Source organism: Leptodactylus fuscus, chromosome 5 (genome assembly GCF_031893055.1).
Source record: "Leptodactylus fuscus isolate aLepFus1 chromosome 5, aLepFus1.hap2, whole genome shotgun sequence".
Lineage (NCBI taxonomy): Eukaryota > Metazoa > Chordata > Amphibia > Anura > Leptodactylidae > Leptodactylus > Leptodactylus fuscus.
In genome coordinates, this window is record NC_134269.1 from 157,297,463 (window position 1) to 157,316,250 (window position 18,788).

The 18,788-nt window shown below is 43.4% G+C and overlaps 1 protein-coding gene across 1 annotated transcript in view; it reads right to left on the minus strand.

Annotated features, from left to right (window-relative positions):
- Nucleotides 1-18,448: 18,448 nt before the first annotated feature.
- Nucleotides 18,449-18,788, minus strand: part of CFAP54 (cilia and flagella associated protein 54) — a 263,167-nt gene continuing 262,827 nt past the window's right edge. The window contains 1 exon segment of the mRNA XM_075274556.1: nt 18,449-18,706. Coding sequence (XP_075130657.1) covers nt 18,587-18,706 — 120 coding nt within the window. The 3' untranslated portion in view covers nt 18,449-18,586.

An 18,788-nucleotide genomic window follows, 5' to 3' on the forward strand; every position in this document is an offset into this window, starting at 1 on the left:
CCCTTACCAGTGGAATTGGTAGAGATGACCGATAACTGCAGAACACATTTTTGTACCTAGACATCCATTAAAGCATATTTAGGACAGATACAGATAAAGGTCAGTCTTGGACAGACACACAGTTGATGTAATCCTGACACTGGTTAAAAATAAAAGTTTGTGGTATGTGCTCCATGCTTGTGTCTAAATAGCTAAGAAGCCTGAAAATTAAGCCAGGCCTTTCACCTCTTCTGCCATGTCTGTTTTAGTAAATCTTTATATTCGCTATGAAATTACAATTCTAGAGCATCTTTTCTTAATTCACTTTATGCTGTTTGCCTGATATTCCTTTTTGGAAATGATGCTGCATCAGCATCCCATTGCAGCTAGCTGCGCAAAATGTTCACAAGGTGGAAAAGCTTTCCGCAACCTTTTCCCCCATGTGAACATAACCGTAATGCATCATGACGCATAAAGATGCAAGCCCCGGCCCACATGACATCTAGGATGTCACCCAACTAGGCCAGAAGCCTTCCGGAAGCAGGAGAGGTAAGTAACTGTATTTTTTATGTTCTGCATTATGGGTCAGACAAACTGTTATTTTATACTGTATAATTTATACGGTATAAAATAACTAAGAAATTCTACCTGAAAGCTGACAGACTTTTTTTTTTAAATTATGACAAAACTGAGTTCCGGCACGTTCTGGCCCACTTGAACAACTGTTACTGGGTACTTAGCATCTAGAACTAAGTGAAGTCTGAGCTTCATCATTGGTCAACAATCTTGCCAAAGCTATGAACTAATCTAAATGTAGCTTTCATTTTTCTCTTAAATCTAGAAGAGCACTAAAATAACCACAGGCAAAAAAACTGCTGGGAGGTCCAACGTCTGACACCTTCAGCGAATGCATACACAAACACTCATACTTTCAATTGTATCTGACTCGATGTAGTTGGTTAGCCTTTTCGGCTATTGTTGACTTACCTGTCATAGAAGTGACCACATATAAAATGCTTTCATTTAACTCTAGGTTTGCCTACCCTATTGAAGCTCCCAAGCTTGTCATATACTTCTGTTACAGGCTGCTCTATTTAACATGTAATAGAAGTGCCGGAATTTTGCAGTGCAATTTCTTTGCAATACATGGCATTAGTGATTATATCTCCTGGGGTTCAAGACCCCGTAGAGCAGGGGTGTTCACACTTTTTCAGTGTGTGAGCTACTTTATTAGCTGACCAAGGCAAAAGATCTACTAGGGCAGGGTAGGGGCGGGCCTGTGGGCGGGACCGGGCGGACTTGTGGGTGGGACAGGCGTGTCTGTGGGCAGGGCGGTGCGTGTGGGCGGGGCCAGGCGGATCGTGACAGCAGGAGAGAGAGGCGTTCTGTGGCTGCCAAGGGATCCCCGCTGTCTGCTTCTTCACAGCGCAGGCTGAGAGTTATCTCTGGACACTGGCAGGCTGGGCTGCGGCAGCCCCGCCTGCCAGTGTCCGGAGATAACTCTCAGCCTGCACTGTTAACAAGCAGACACCGAGGATCCCTGCATCCCGCGATCGACCCATACGTCCTTTGCGATCTACCAGTAGATCGCGATCAACGTATTGGGCACCCCTGCCCTAGGGTGTCTAATAAACACAGTATAAAAAAGAAGTTAAAAACTAAAAATAATGAAAAATTTTAATAAATTTTACCCCTTTCCTAGAATACATATAAAAGTAAAAAATGACACATACACATTAGATATCCCTGAATCCAAAAAAGCCTAGTCTGCAAATCTATAAAAATATTTTTCAAAATGGTGAACGATATAGTGGGGAAAAAAAAATCTAAAGTGCCAAACTAACATTATTATTTTTTCGCCTTTTTACCTCCTGAAAATTGAATTGAAAATGTCAGACCAAACCACTACCCAAAATGGTACAAATAAAAAAAAAAAAGCACATCTTGCCCTGTATAAAAGATGCCTTACACAACTCTGTACACAAAAATAAAGATAAGCTACAGATGTCACAATGTGGCAACTCAAAGTGTTTCATTTTTGTGAAGGTATTAAATATGAACAAAAGCTATGACCATACCAACTGCACAGTACATTGTATGGAATAAAGGGTATCATTACTAATTGTCCTGCAAGAAATAATACCTTCATATGGCTCTCCAAACAGAAAATAAAAAAACGTTATGGATTTTGGAAGGTGGGGAGTACAAAACAAAAAAACTAAAATTCCTGCAACAGGAAGGGGTTAAACAACACAGATCTGTGGGGCTATTTAGAAATAACAATAATACAACTGGTACTCTATAATGCGGTGTCCATATAATATACACTCACCGGCCACTTTATTAGGTACACCTGTCCAACTGCTCGTTAACACTTAATTTCTAATCAGCCAATCACATGGCGGCAACTCAGTGCATTTAGGCATGTAGACATGGTCAAGACAATCTCCTGCAGTTCAAACCGAGCATCAGTATGGGGAAGAAAGGTGATTTGAGTGCCTTTGAACGTGGCATGGTTGTTGGTGCCAGAAGGGCTGGTCTGAGTATTTCAGAAACTGCTGATCTACTGGGATTTTCACGCACAACCATCTCTAGGGTTTACAGAGAATGGTCCGAAAAAGAAAAAACATCCAGTGAGTGGCAGTTCTGTGGGCGGAAATGCGTTGTTGATGCCAGAGGTCAGAGGAGAATGGCCAGACTGGTTCGAGCTGATAGAAAGGCAACAGTGACTCAAATAGCCACCCGTTACAACCAAGGTAGCCAGAAGAGCATCTCTGAACGCACAGTACGTCGAACTTTGAGGCAGATGGGCTACAGCAGCAGAAGACCACACCGGGTGCCACTCCTTTCAGCTAAGAACAGGAAACTGAGGCTACAATTTGCACAAGCTCATCGAAATTGGACAATTGAAGATTGGAAAAACGTTGCCTGGTCTGATGAGTCTCGATTTCTGCTGCGACATTTGGATGGTAGGGTCAGAATTTGGTGTCAACAACATGAAAGCATGGATCCATCCTGCCTTGTATCAACGGTTCAGGCTGGTGGTGGTGGTGTCATGGTGTGGGGAATATTTTCTTGGCACTCTTTGGGCCCCTTGGTAACAATTGAGCATCGTTGCAACGCCAAAGCCTACCTGAGTATGGTTGCTGACCATGTCCATCCCTTTATGACCACAATGTACCCAACATCTGATGGCTACTTTCAGCAGGATAATGCGCCATGTCATAAAGCTGGAATCATCTCAGACTGGTTTCTTGAACATGACAATGAGTTCACTGTACTCCAATGGCCTCCACAGTCACCAGATCTCAATCCAATAGAGCATCTTTGGGATGTGGTGGAACGGGAGATTCGCATCATGGATGTGCAGCCGACAAATCTGCGGCAACTGTGTGATGCCATCATGTCAATATGGACCAAAATCTCTGAGGAATGCTTCCAGCACCTTGTTGAATCTATGCCACGAAGAATTGAGGCAGTTCTGAAGGCAAAAGGGGGTCCAACCCGTTACTAGCATGGTGTACCTAATAAAGTGGCCGGTGAGTGTATAGCACTGGTTATGCTGTCATGGAACTGCTACCAAATATCAGAAAAAATGAATTTCGAATCACATTAACCTTCCAAGCTGCATGGCTCCAGCAGATTTTTCCCAAATGTATCCCTAGCAGAGTATTGCTCCATCAATAGCGGCAGCTTGTTAGCGTGACGGGGTCATTTTGATCATTACGTCTGGTTCCCCTGGATGCAGCTGTTTGATAGAAAGTTCTGGACACTGGATCACAAACCAACAATCTCGGTTGCAAATTCACCCAACTTGTCATAGTCATGCTTTATGAGATGTGTTATTTTTGCCGGTATTTAACCATTAAATGTATTGTGTGTGGGTGTAATGTAGGTGTTTAAGTCGTCACTGGCGGTTATAGATATACACGCTGAGTGGTCACATAATTACAGGGGAGTGGGCACCCTCAGAATGATGGTAGATGCCAGGCCACAAGAGTGCTTATATGATTATATGGCGGCCAGCACTGACTGCATATTAAATACAAAATTTTACAGCATTAATCAATACAATGGCAATATATATCAATAGGCTTCTGTACATAGTGTTATGTGCACGGTTTAACAAAGGAGTCTACAAATACAACACAACCACCTCAGTGAAGTATAAAAAGACAACCAGAACGTTACAGTATTTCCAACTGTACATTGAAAAGTAATAAAGATAGAGAATATAAATGTAATCCCAAATAAAGTAAAATAACTACTGCTATATAATACCTTTAAATATGCAATAAAGCGGGGCGTGGCCTGGTGCTGAAGCGGATCGCGGGTTACTACTCTGAAACGGTCCAATCACATTGCTTCTCTGATACAATAGTGCACAACGTCTATTCCACACTACAGATCTTCTCCCAGATCCTCCATCTTCCAACTGGCCTCTATAAGATCCCGACTGGGCTGCTGTCTGGCCCTCATTCCCAGAAATACTATGTATGTGGCCATTACTTGTGTGCCCCTACAGTTCCACTGTGATCCCTTCTTTGACATGGGGACTTTTTGAGCTAAGCCCCTACCATCCTCTCCTGCACTAGCCACTGAGCCCTGTCTGCTGTGGATTACCATGTGCTGCCTTTGCTTTGGAGACCCTAGATTTCTGTTTTGCTGCCGGAGACCATTTTGAATCTGTTGCTTTTATATTGATTGCGGCTCTGTATCTACTGGACTGAGCATTCTGCTAGAATTGTGACAAGCCATTATTTGTTATGGTGCCTATCTGTCTTCTGGTGTGCACCTACCATACAGATAAAGTCTGGTTAAAGGGATCCTATCAGTCGGACACAATTTTTTGTAGGTACCACGTCGGAATAGCCTTAAGAAAGGCTATAAGTCTCCTACCTTTCATCGTCTTCCTCGTGCCGCCGTTCGCCTACAATCCTGGTTTTTCTCAGTATGTAAATGAGCTCTCTCGCAGCACTGGGGGTGTCCCCAATGCTGCGAGAGAACTCTCTCCAGCGCCACCTCCTCTTCTTCAGCAGCGTCATCTTCAGCCTCTTCTTCCGGTGGTGGCTTGTAACTTCTAAGGCCTCGGGCAGAGCAGACTGCGCATGTCCACAGGCCACGAGAAAATGGCCGCTTGCTCAGTATTGTAAGTGGACATTTTCTTGTGGCCTGTGGGCATGAGCAGTCTGCTCTGCCCAAGGCGGCATTCCCGTAGATATAATTAACATGCTGTGAGTTCCAAAATCGTGGCGGTTTTGGAAATCGCAGCATATTTTTATTATTTCTTATCACTGCATAGGAGTCAGTTGGCATGACAGCTAACCTCTGATAGGGGTAAGAAATGAAAACACATACATTTGTAATGTTCAATTTCCAACTCTAGTTATTAGCAATATTAGATAAAATAAGTGTCTTCCCTTCCAAAGGTATTCATCGAGTTGTAATGCATATACTACATTGTAGGTTTATTTTTACTTTTTGTTCATTCATTTTTGTGAGTGACACATTTGACCAAGGCATCTGACAATATTTGGTGCTATAACACTTTTCACATAGGCCGTCACAAGGGCTTAATTCAACCATGTTTAGTGTTTAACAGACTGGAAAGAGCTTGTAGTTCCTGTTACACTATGTTCAAGGTTTTCTTGTAACGGCTTCTCTGTCATTGCAATATGTCTTACTGTGACTTATGCTCACCTTCACCATTTATCTTCGGGTCTATGCACTTTGCTAGATATAGGAAGATCAGGTGGCAAAATACCTAAAATAACAGACTTTATACGCTCTTTCACCAATGAAAGATTAATGTGAGAAATCCTAATTGTTTTAGAATTTCCAGCTTTCAATATTAGGTTGTATTGACAGTAGGGTTTCCATGGCCTCTTAAAGAAAGTTCCAAATAGATAAATATCAAGTCCCCTGCCACGATTTCCATGTACCCCTTTTAGAAAAAGTGTGGAAAATATGGGTCTGGGCAGAATTATAAGTGGAGCCCCCCAAATTATACCAAAAATAGTTACATTCAGGCAATCTAGAAAGTGGTGTGCAGAGAGGCGCAGAGTTTAGATTTAGTGCTACTAGGGTTATTATTGAAGGGGTATTTTGGGATTGAGCCTTAGGATAGGTAATTAATATTAGATCACTGGGGGTCCGACACTGGAAGCCACTGCTTGGGTTACCAATACAGCCTATTCTTAGTAGCTGACACCATGTCCATCAGTCATGTGAACCTTCTACAGCTGAGTCCCAGTTAAGTTATTGAGACTGAGCTGTAATACTAAATACATCTCTATACTACATACAGTGCTGTACCTGGTATACAGTGTAGACTCTGCAGCACGCATTTGAGGGCCATAACCCCTTCAATCATGTCAGACCCCCACAGATATGAAGTGAGAGTTTTAAAAACATAAGCTCCTCTTTCCCCTCAAGCCAAACACAATACCACCACTATGCCAGGGCCAAATATTACATCATACAGTAATTGTATATTACCCCCATGTTATGAAACAAAATGCACTATCCAAAGACAAATACTAGCAATGATACCATTATACAAGACCTAAACTATAAAATTCAAGTGACGGTGTGACTTAATCCTACATTTTAACTACTGTTGATCCCCTTCCCCTATACTTCTTGTATGGGCCTGTATAAATGGGTGATGCAAATAAGTACGGTTATGAGACTGTTATACGGTCGATAATCGCTCGTCGATTGAACCTTAGCATTACCCAAACCCCTTCCCACACACAACAAGGAAAATGATGACCTTTAACTGTCACAGATGGATTCCCGCACACACGATAACTCCATTCATTCGCTTCAATCTGAAGCCATGTAACATGTTAGGGAGAAAAATCTAATTTGTTTTCACAAGCACCATATATCTAACAAACCCTCCATGGTTCACTCTGCTGAACGAAGCTGATAGCTATGCGTCCAGTAATATAGGGGAGTGACAGAAGCAAATACATTGACTGACTCTGCAATGTGTGTGACTTAGACCTCATACACATGAACATACTTTATTGTGGATCAACGTATGGACACATGGTTTTCAATGGGCCTAGATACACGGTTGGATTGAAAAGCGGCAAATTATGGAGCAGGTCCCATACCTGTCTGTAATTGCTGTTCTGTCAGTTCATTTGGATCGCATGGGTCAGTGAAAACCAGAGATGACACACGGATATCAATCTGTATGCCATCCATGCTGTTTTCACTAACCCGGAAACTGCACATGGTTTTACACAGGAGGCTTTACAGAGAGTGGTGTTGCAGTTCTCCCGCTGCAGTTCAGCATTCAGTATCTCATTTGTGTAATTTTCCAGGAGGCTGATTGCTTTACTTTGCTCATCTCATCTCCAGAAAACTAACAAAAAGTGATCAAAATGTTTTAGGAAACCCAGAATGGTACCAAGTCATTTCACACGAAAACAATCCTTTGCACAGCTCCACAGATGGAAAAAAAAAAATCTAAAAATATTTGAGTCATTTAAATGCATTAAAAAAAAAAAAAAAAAGTTTTGGGCAAAACTAGTAAAACAATAAAAAGCCTTCACGTATTGCCTTAAAGAGAACCTTTCACGTCCTTGGGCACATGCGGTGTAATATACTTCTAGAAAGCCGACAGTGCGCTGAATTCAGCGCACTATCAGCTTACCCATTCTGTGCCTCCGCTGAAGAGCTATCGGTGCCATTAGCGTAGCTCTTCAGTGTCAGAAGGGTGTTTGACAGTCAGTCAGGATGCCCTTCCTCACAATAGCGTCTATTGCATTGTACTGTGACAGGGGTTGTTCCTTACCGCCCAGCGATGACGCTGAACAGTGAGGAACAGTCCCCAGTGCTCCTCTAGGGACGAGTACTATCAGGAGTAGGGGAGACGTTTCTCAACGCTTAGCGTCATGGCTGGGTGGTAAGGAACGCCCCCTGTCACAGTACAGCGCAATAGACACTACTGTGAGGAGGAACACTCTTGACAGTCAGAAATGACCTTCTGACACTGAAGGGATATGGTAAAGGCACCAATCGCTCTTCAGCGGGATCACAGAACGGGAAAGCCGATGTGCTAAATTCAGCGCACTGTCGGCTTTCTCGCGGTGTATTACACTGCATGTGCCCAAGGACGTGAAAGGTCCTCTTTAAATGTATACAGCCATAGAATAAAGTAAACATATTATTATTATTGTTTATTAATATAGCACCATTAATTCCATGGTGCTTTACATTTGGGGGTTACATACAATACTCAAAATATAAAGGGAAAAATAATACTAACAATGACCGACTGGCACAGTGGGGCAGGGGGCCCTGCCCGCGAGGGCTTACAATCTATGGGGGGGAAGGGGGTAGAGACAGAAGGAGAGGGGGAAGACTGTACAGATGGCAGTGCGGTGATAGTGTTATTGGAGGTTATAGGCCTTCCTGAATAGGTGAGTCTTCAGGGCCTTCTTGAAGCCTGTGATTGTGGGGGGTCAGTCTTATGTGTCTTGGTAAGGAGTTCCAGAGTATGGGGGATGCACGGGAGAAATCTTGGAGGGGTTGTGTGAGGAGCAGATGAGAGCAGAGCGGCGTAGGAGGTGATTGTAGGATCTGAGGTTATGTGTGGTCAGGTAGTGGGAGATTAGTTCAGAGATATATGGAGGGGACAGGTTGTGGATCGCTTTGTATGTTAACGTTAGTAGCTTGAACTCAATTCACTGCGCTACAGGTAGCCAGTGGAGGGACTGGCAGAGGGGAGCAGCCGATGAAGATCGAGGGGTGAGGTGAATTAAGCGGGCTGCACAGTTTAAGGTGGACTGGAGGGGGGTAAGTGTTTGCTGGGAGTTCATGGAGAAGGGTGTTGCAGTAGTCTAAGCGGGAGATTATGAGGGCCTGGACGAGCATCTTAGTAATTTCAGGGGTGAGGAAGGAGCGGATTCGATGAATGTTCTTGAGTTGGAGGCGGCAGGAAGTGTTGAGGGTTTGAATGTGTGACTTGAATGATAGGTCGGGGTCCAGTGTTATCCCAAGGCAATGGGCCCGTAGGACAGGGGTAAGTGTGGTTCCGTTAACTTTCATAGATGGGTCAGGTGGAGGGGTCATGTGGGGTGGGGCAAAGATGATGAACTCAGTTTTCTCCATGTTGAGTTTGAGAAAGCGGGAGGAGAGGAAGGAGGCTACGGCCACTAAACATTCTGGAACTCTGGCCAGCAGGGAGGTAAGGTCTGGTCCAGAGATGTATATTTGGGTGTCATCGACATAGCAATGGTACTGGAAACCATGAGATTGTATGAGTTGGCCCAGGCCAAGGGTGTAGATGGAGAACAGAAGGGGTCCTAGGACTGAGCCTTGGGGGACACCTACAGAGAGAGGGCATGGTGAGGAGGTGGTGTGCGAGTGGGAGACGACGAATGAATGTGCGGTTGGTGAGGTAGGAGGAGATCCAGGAAAGGGCCAGGTCTGAGATACCAAGGGATGAGAGAATTTCTAACAATAGGGAGTGGTCGACGGTGTCAAAGGCAGAGGAGAGGTCAAGAAGGAGGAGGACAGAGTAATGGTGCTTGGCTGTGGTGGTTAGCAGCTCATTAGTGACTTTTGTTAGGGCAGTTTCAGTAGAGTGACGGGATCTGAAGCCTGACTGTAGTCTGTCAAAGAGCAGGTTGGACGAGAGATAGGAGGAGAGTTCGGAGTGGACGTGTTGCTCAAACAGTTTTGAGGTGTACGGGAGAAGTGAGATGGGACGATAGTTGGCTGGAAGGGACGGGTTGAGGGATGGTTTCTTAAGTATGGGTGTGACTGTGGTGTGTTTTAAGCAGAGGGAAGGATCCATTGGCTAGGTTGAAGAGATGGGTTAGGGCCTGAGTAATGACTTCAATGAGTTTGGGGATGAGATGTGACTGTATCGGGTCAAGCGCGCAGGAGGTGAGGTGGGATTTGGAGATTAGGGAGGAGAGTTTTTCATCAGTGATGGTGGAGAAACAGGTTAAGGATGAGGAGCAGTGAGCAGTTGGGTAGAGGGGTTGCTGGGGGTGTAGAATGAGACTGTCTCTGATGGTGTCGATTTTAGTTTTGAAGAGGCAAAGTCATCAGCCGAGATAAGTCATGGCGGGGGGGCGCAGGAGGACAGAGGAGGGTGTTGAAGGTGGTGAATAGCTGTTTTGGATTGTAAGAGAGTGCAGATATGAGTGTGGTGAAGTAGGCCTGCTTTGCGGAGGTGAGTGCGTTCTTAAATGTGAGAAGTGCCTCTTTGTGACTGAGGAAGTCTTCCTGAGAGTGGCTTTTCTTCCAGAGGCGTGCTGCAATCCGCGAGGCACATTTCAGTTTTTTAGTCAGGTCGGTGTGCATATTACATATGTTACATATTACATATGTTACATATGCTCCAAAGTTAGCGGCTCAAAATTCATAGCACAAAAAGTAATTGCAGGGTTTTTTGGGCTTCCTCCCCAAAAAGAATTAATTGGAGCTAATTAGAATTATAAGCTATATATACCCGACAATGGTGCCACTGAAAAATACAACTCATCCCATAAAAAAATAAGCCTTGAACCAGCAATGTCATCAGGAAAATAGAAAGGTTACAACTTTAGGAAGGAGCGAATAAAAAAAACTAAGATGATGCTTGGTCCTTAAGGCTCAAAAAGAGAGTTACACGTTCTTCCTTCTGTTAAAGGGGCTCTATCAGCAAAATTTTGCTGTATGAGCCCCACATATGCATGAATAGCCTTTAAAAGGCTATTCAGGCACCGCTAATGTTATTTTAAACCCCCGTCCCGTTTTAAAATAAAACTATAAAAACATATATGTAAATCATACCTGAAAGTCCACGGTGGGTGGTCGTGCACGATCCGACGTCATCTTCTGGCACGCCTACCTCTTCTTTCTTCTTGCAGTGACGCGCTCTGGTCCTGACTCTTCCATGCCTTCAGCGTCCTCTTCTTCCGGCGTGATGGCTTCAAATTCCGTGCCTGCGTGGTAGTGCTTCCCTCCGGAGCGCTACTGCGCAGGCTTCAACACCATTTTTAGCAATGGCAGTTCTTGAGAGTACTGCGTATGCGCGGTACGCTCGTGAAGTTGTAAGGGGAACTGAGCATCCTGAGCGCCGAAGCCTGTGCAGTAGCGTTCCGGAGGGAAACACTACTACGCAGGCGCGGGATTTGAAGCCATCACACCGGAAGAAGAGGATGCTGAAGGAGTGGAAGAGCCAGGACCAGAGGGCGTCACTGCAAGAAGAAAGAAGAGGTAGGTGTGCCAGAAGATGACGTCGGATCGTGCACGACCGCCCACCGTGCACGTTCAGGTGTGATTTACATATATGTTTTTATAGTTTTATTTTAAAACGGGACGGGGGTTTAAAATAAGATTAACGGTGCTTGAATAGCCTTTTTAAAGGTTATTCACGCATATGTGGGGCTCATACAGCAAAATTTTGCTGATAGAGCCCCTTTAAAATCACTTACTAACCCAGTCTTTATTAATCTCTTCTCTCTATCTCTTCTCTCTATCTTATAAAAATGAATTCTTGTCTGTCTGTCTGTCCGTCTGTCCGTCCGTCTGTCTGTACTCTAATGCGAACCAAACGACTAGACCGATCTTCACCAAATTTGGTACAGACATACTTCTGATATCAGGGAAGGTTTAAGACGAGACTCCAACTCGCTCGGACATACCGTTGCTGAGATACAGCATTCCAAACACAGTGCCCCCCCCCCCCCCCCCCTAGCCAATACAAACCTGCAAGTCTTTCACTCATATTCCAACTGCAATACACACGGTCACTCCACATGCACAATACAACACTAATATCCAAACTGAGATACACGCATCAGAGGATTAGATACACAGATCAGCACACAGTCCCACACACCAGAGGATTAAATACGCATTTCTGCACACAGTTCCACACACTGAAGGATTTGATACGTGCATCTGCACACGGTTTCACATGCCGAAGGATTAGATACAGGCGTCTACACACAGTTCCACACTCCAGAGGATTAGATACGTGCGTCTGCACACATTTGTACACGCCATAGGATTAGATACACGCGTCTGCACACAGTTCCACATTCCAGAGGATTAGATATGCGCGTCTGCACACAGTTCCACATTCCAGAGGATTAGATACGCGCATCTGCACACAGTTGTACATGCCATAGGATTAGATACACGCGTCTGCACACAGTACCACATGCAGTAGGATTAGATACGCGCGTCTACACATAGTTCCACACGCCAAAGGATTAGATATGCACGTCTGCACACAGTACCACACGGGGGAGGATTAGATACGCGCGTCTACACACAGTACCACATGCCATGGGATTAGATACGCGCATCTGCACACAGTACCACATGCTGGGGGATTGGATACACGCGTCTACACACAGTTCCACACGCAGTAGGATTAGATACGCGCCTCTTCAAACAATACCACACAGGGGAGGATTAGATACACGTGTCTTCACACAGTTGTACACGCCATAGGATTAGATACACGTGTCTGCACAGTACCACATGCCATAGGATTAGATACGCGCATCTACACACAGTACCACATGCCATAGAATTAGATACACGCGTCTACACACAGTTCCACACTCCAGAAGATTAGATACGTGCGTCTGCACACAGTTGTACACGCCATAGGATTAGATACACGCGTCTGCACACAGTACCACATGCAGTAGGATTAGATACGTGCGTCTACACAAAGTTCCTCACGGCGAAGGATTAGATACACGCCTCTTCACACAATACCACACAGGGGAGGATTAGATACGTGTGTGTGCACACAGTACCACACTTTGGAGGATTAGATACATGCCTCTGCATACAGTACCACAAGCCAGAGAATTAGATACGCATCTCAGCACACAGTATCACACGGGGGAGGATTAGATATGCGCGTCTGCACACAGTACCACACGGGGGAGGATTAGATACGCGCATCTACACACAGTACCACATGCCATAGGATTAGATACGCGCATCTGCACACAGTACCACATGCCGGGGGATTGGATACGCGCGTCTACACACAGTTCCACACGCCGTAGGATTGGATACGCGCCTCTTCACACAATACCATACAGGGGAGGATTAGATACACGTGTCTTCACACAGTTGTACACACCATAGGATTAGATACACGGGTCTGCACACAGTCCCACACACCAGAGGATTAAATACGCACTTCTGCAAACAGTACCACATGCCATTAGATTTGATACGTGCGTCTGCACACGGTTCCACATGCCGAAGGATTAGATACAGGCGTCTACACACAGTTCCATACTCCAGAGGATTAGATACACAGATCAACACACAGTATCAAATGCCAGAGGATTAGATACATGGGTCTCCACACAGTCCCACACACCAGAGGATTAAATACGCATTTCTGCACACAGTTCCACACACTGAAGGATTTGATACACGCGTCTGCACACAGTTCCACATGCCGAAGGATTAGATACAGGCATCTACACACAGTTCCACACTCCAGAGGATTAGATACGTGTGTCTGCACACATTTGTACACGCCATAGGAGTAGATACACGCGTCTGCACAGAGTACCACATGCCGTAGGATTAGATACACGCGTCTACACACAGTTCCACATTCCAGAGGATTATATACGCGCGTCTGCACACAGTTGTACACGCCATAGGATTAGATACACGCGTCTGCACACAGTACCACATGCAGTAGGATTAGATACGCGCGTCTACACATAGTTCCACACGCCAAAGGATTAGATACGCGCCTCTTCACACAATACCACACAGGGGAGGATTAGATACGTGTGTGCGCACACAGTACCACACTTTGGAGGATTAGATACATGTCTCTGCACACAGTACCACAAGCCAGAGAATTAGATACGCGTCTCAGCACACAGTATCACACGGGGAGGATTAGATACGCGTGTTTACACACAGTACCACACGGGGGAGGATTAGATACACGCGTCTACACACAGTACCACATGCCATAGGATTAAATATGCGCATCTGCACACAGTACCACATGCCGGGGGATTGGATACACGCCTCTACACACAGTTCCACACGCCGTAGGATTAGATACGCGCCACTTCACACAATACCACACAGGGGAGGATTAGATACACGTGTCTTCACACAGTTGTACACGCCATAGGATTAGATACACGTGTCTGCACACAGTACCACATGCCATAGGATTAGATACACGTGTCTGCACACAGTACCACATGCCGTAGGATTAGATACGTGCGGCTACACACAGTTCAACACGCCGTAGGATTAGATACGCGCCTCTTCACACAATACCACACAAGGGAGGATTAAATACGTGCGTCTGCACACAGTACCACACGCCAGAGTATTAGATACGCGCATCTGCACACAGTACCGCACGCCAGAGTCATTAGATATGCACGTCTGCACACAGTTTCACTTACTGGAGGATTAGATACGCGCCTCTTCACACAATACCACACGGGGAGGATTAGATATGTGCATCTGCACATAGTACCACACAAACAAGGATTGGATACTTGCATCTAAACACAGTACTACACGGGGAAGGATTAGATACAGCTTTACTCCAGGTATCCATAACAACTGATCACAGGTTTTTCACTGACATCCAAAATGAGATACACATAATCACGACTCTTATGGACATACACACAAACCACATACAAAATACACCAGTGCAAAATTGGACAATTCTTATGGGGCCAAGACACAAACACAAAATGTAATATACCCGTGCGAAGCCGGGTCCTCCCTCTAGTGCTGTATAAACATAGAATGAAAAGCTCACCTCCAATATGTATACAGCAAATATTCCAGCTTACTCTGCCAGGTAATAGGGTGTGAGCACCCCTAACTCCAGCGAGAGTTCAGCAGGAATAAGACAAGACAACCCAGCAACAATCCAAATAAATTTTCCTATAATTTACGTAAAAATACATTAACCCTTTCCAGCTCTGTGCTGTACTATTATGTTGTGCTGAACATATAGTTAACGCTCAGTGCTGTAATAGTACAGTGCTGTAATGCCATGGGTACAGGAGCTGTGCCTGCTGCATTACTGCCAGCTCATGGCTGTGGTACACAACTGAGGGCCAGGACTAGGAACTGGTGTAGGAAGATACTCTGACTCCACCAGATTAACCTCCTGGATGTTGTGCTCAATAGTGATCACCCACTGCTTCTTCCAATACCAATGCCATATTGGTGCAGTATTCTGCTTCCATTAAGGGATTATTTTTGGTGCAGATTTTGCTGTGGCTTATTTTTTTTAGCCAAAGTTAGGAGTGGCTTGAAATAGAATGGAAAATATAATCAAGACACTTAGACATTTCAATTCTGTTAAATACACTCCTGACTTTGGCTAAAAAAAAAAAAAAAAAAAACACAGCAAAATCTGCAACAAAAAATGTGTTACCATAACGTGGAGCTACAGTCTAAAAGATACTATTGTTCTCTAGGAAAAACTAACAAAGCTCTTAAATAACACTGCAAGACAAAATTCAGACAATCCCATTCAGTAGTGAATTCTGTGTATTACATCCATTAAGGTATTTCGTACATCAGATGTTTGCCCACTAGGCATTAACAACCTAGCAAATGTCAATGTGCAGAACAGCTCTGTACTACACATAGAACCAGAATCAGTGGTTTAGAAGTTCCCATAAACAGCAAATAAAAAAAAATTCAGCTGTGATCAATGCAACTAATCTGAAATCAATATCTGCAAGCCATTGTGCTTGATGCGGAAAGCGCTAATTGCCCGGCTATTAATAATGTAATCAACCATTTCTGCTGCTCTGCAAAAAGAAGGAGCTCATTATTCCTAAATGTTCCTTAATCACAGAAACAGGTGGATTTGATGCATGTCTTAAAAACTGCGCGGTAAGGTGTTTCATCCAAGAAGACATTAAACATGGTCATCAATTATTAACGTTTTACAAGTAATTAGTTATATTTATTAAATTAATTATCTCACTTGGAGGTCTATTCTATGCAGATTTATTAAGAGTCATATACGGAGAGAGGCTTCATATCCTATTTCTGTACTAGTTTGCTTCTCTAATTCAGAGGGGACCTTAAGATAACTGCTGGTAAAATTGATATTTGAACAGTGGCCAAATTCCAGCTAAAAATTGACAGCATCGGCTCGACTTGGAGGAATTCAATAAAACTAAAATACTACAGTACTTTACAGTGTTCTAAGTATCAGATATGCAGTCATGGCCATAAGTGTTGGCACCCTGGAAATTTCTCCAAGAGAATCAAAACAATTACATGTTATATTATATTCATGTTAGTTCCCTCGTGTGTATTGGAACAATGTAAAAAAAAAAACAGAGATTAAAAAAAGGCAAAAATTACCATTTCACTCAAAACTCCAAATATGGGCCGGACAATATTACTGGAACCCTCAACTTAACATTTGGTTGCACACTTCTTGGAAATAATAACTGAAATCAATCGCTTCCTATAATCATCAACAAGCTTCTTACATCTCTCAACTGGTATTTTGGACCACTCTTCTTTTGCAAACTGCTCCAGATCACTCATAGTTGAAGGGTGCCTTCTTATAACAGCAATTTTAAGATCTCTCCAAAGGTGTTCAATGGGATTTAGATTTGAACTTGTTGCTGGCCACTTCAGAACTTTCTAGTCCTTTGTTTCCATCTACTTCCAGCTGCTTTCTGAAGTATGTTTGAGGTCATTGTCCAGCTGGAAGACCCATGGAACTAGGACACAAACCCAGCTGTCTCACACTGGACCCTACATTGCGACCCAAAATCCTTTGGTAATTTTCATTTTTTATGTTGCCTTGCACACAGTCAAGTCACCCAGTGCCAGAGGCAGCAAAGCTATCCCAGAATCCCTTTCATCCTTCACCATATTTGACTGTTGGTGCTGTGTTCTTTTCTATGTAGGTCTCATTCCATTTTTAGTAAACAGTAAAATGCTTGTGTTTTATTCACATTTCCAATTGTTTTGTGGACAGTAAAAAGTAAGAAAATGGACATGCTCTGTCTTTTTCTAATTTTTCAAAAGAAATTAATTGCTAAGTTTTTAACCCTTTCCTGACATCCAGCATAATAGTTCAGGCAGATGTTAGGTATTTAAATATTGAGACCACTCAGGAACTGTGTGGCTGCAAAATATGAAGGGTCTCCACTTGTTATACTCCTTATTATACAACAGAGACCCAGTGGCAAAGCCAACAGTTATACCGATTGGGGGCATTGTACCCCCAGCCCCTTGGTCAAAGCTGACAGAGGCACTATTTTGTGGTCGATCACTAGCCTATTGAAGGCTCCCAGGCTTAACTAGCTTAGACTCATATTACAGACTGCTCAATGATTTGCAATGCTTTGTATTAGGTATCAGACTGCCTGGAGTGCAAGACCAATAGGGTCCAATAATAGTAATAAGTTTAAAAAAATGCATAAAAAATAAAAATTCAAGACAACCTTCTTTTCTTAAAACACATATAAAAGTAAAAAATTCAAGTGAAACACAAAAATTAAGCCCCAATATGGCTCTGTAAACGAAAAGATAAAAAAGTTAGTGTTTGGCAGGTAGGCTATCATAAACGAAAATTAAAAACCCAAAAATGGCTGCAGTGGGAAAAGGTTTAACAAATGTAAAAAAAATTACATTGATTGAAATAATAAAGCTAAATGGTTGTAAAATTGAACACATCCTGCGGTGCTTTTTTTGCTGTGGACCCCCTATGTAGGGCCATAGCCTTAGGGTCCATTCACACGAAGGAAGTTGGTGCTGATTCTGGCACGGAACCCGCGTCAGAATCAGCACAGAAAAAAAAGGCTCCCATTGATTTCAATAGGTTCTGCGCGGAAAACGGAACCCATTGAAGTCAATGGGAGGCTTTATTTCCGTGCGGATTCTGACATGAGTTATGCCAGAGTCAGTGCTAACTTCCTCCGTGTGAATGCCCCCTAAAGGTGAAGCCAACATTGTGAAAATGCAGCATTGCATCAAAAAACACTTCTGATTTATAGTACCTGCAAAGTGAATGGGATTCTGGATAATCCCATACATGTAGAAAAAAATCTGCAGCGAAAAAGCTACATTTTTGAAAATCACAGCCTGTGAACTATACCTGCGGAAATGCTGGTGTTTTCTGTATAAGTATAATATAGAAAGTCTGCAACGTTTTGCTATGTGGGGCTTTAGCCTTAGGTGTATTTTGTGATGTTTGGGTGAACACCATCTCTATTGTATGCCTAGTTATTTCCAGATAATAGTCATACTACATTTTCCCTGTATGAGTATTTTTGCAACACATATGAGATGATAGTCAACGCTTTAAGTTATAACGCCACAGAAGAGCAAGTTAGATTTTAGCATTTCTTTCTAATAGCTGTTTACAGTACATTCTTTTCATCTCAGAAACTACAGGGAAGCAAAGAGATTGATTTTATGAGACTTTTTCCCATGGGCAATGCAATAAAATATTGTAGAAAGTTGCAGAAAAAGATATAAGAAATGGTTTGAATAAAAATTAGTAAACTCGGAGTATGTGATGTGTCTGATAGGAATATATTTGTAAGTGATAAAACAATAAGTAGGAATTGATTGTTCAGGTGAGATGTGACACTGTCCAATCTAGAAGGCTTCCCTTCATTAACATACAGCCGTGAGTCAGGTCAAAGACTCTCTCCAGCCTGATTAATGATGGCAAAGTCATGTCAAATGGAGCCTGTGAAAAGAAGGAAATTATAGCTGTGAGAGATTCATTTTTCTTGTCATAGGCAAGCATCACATCCATTTTCGCACTTAAG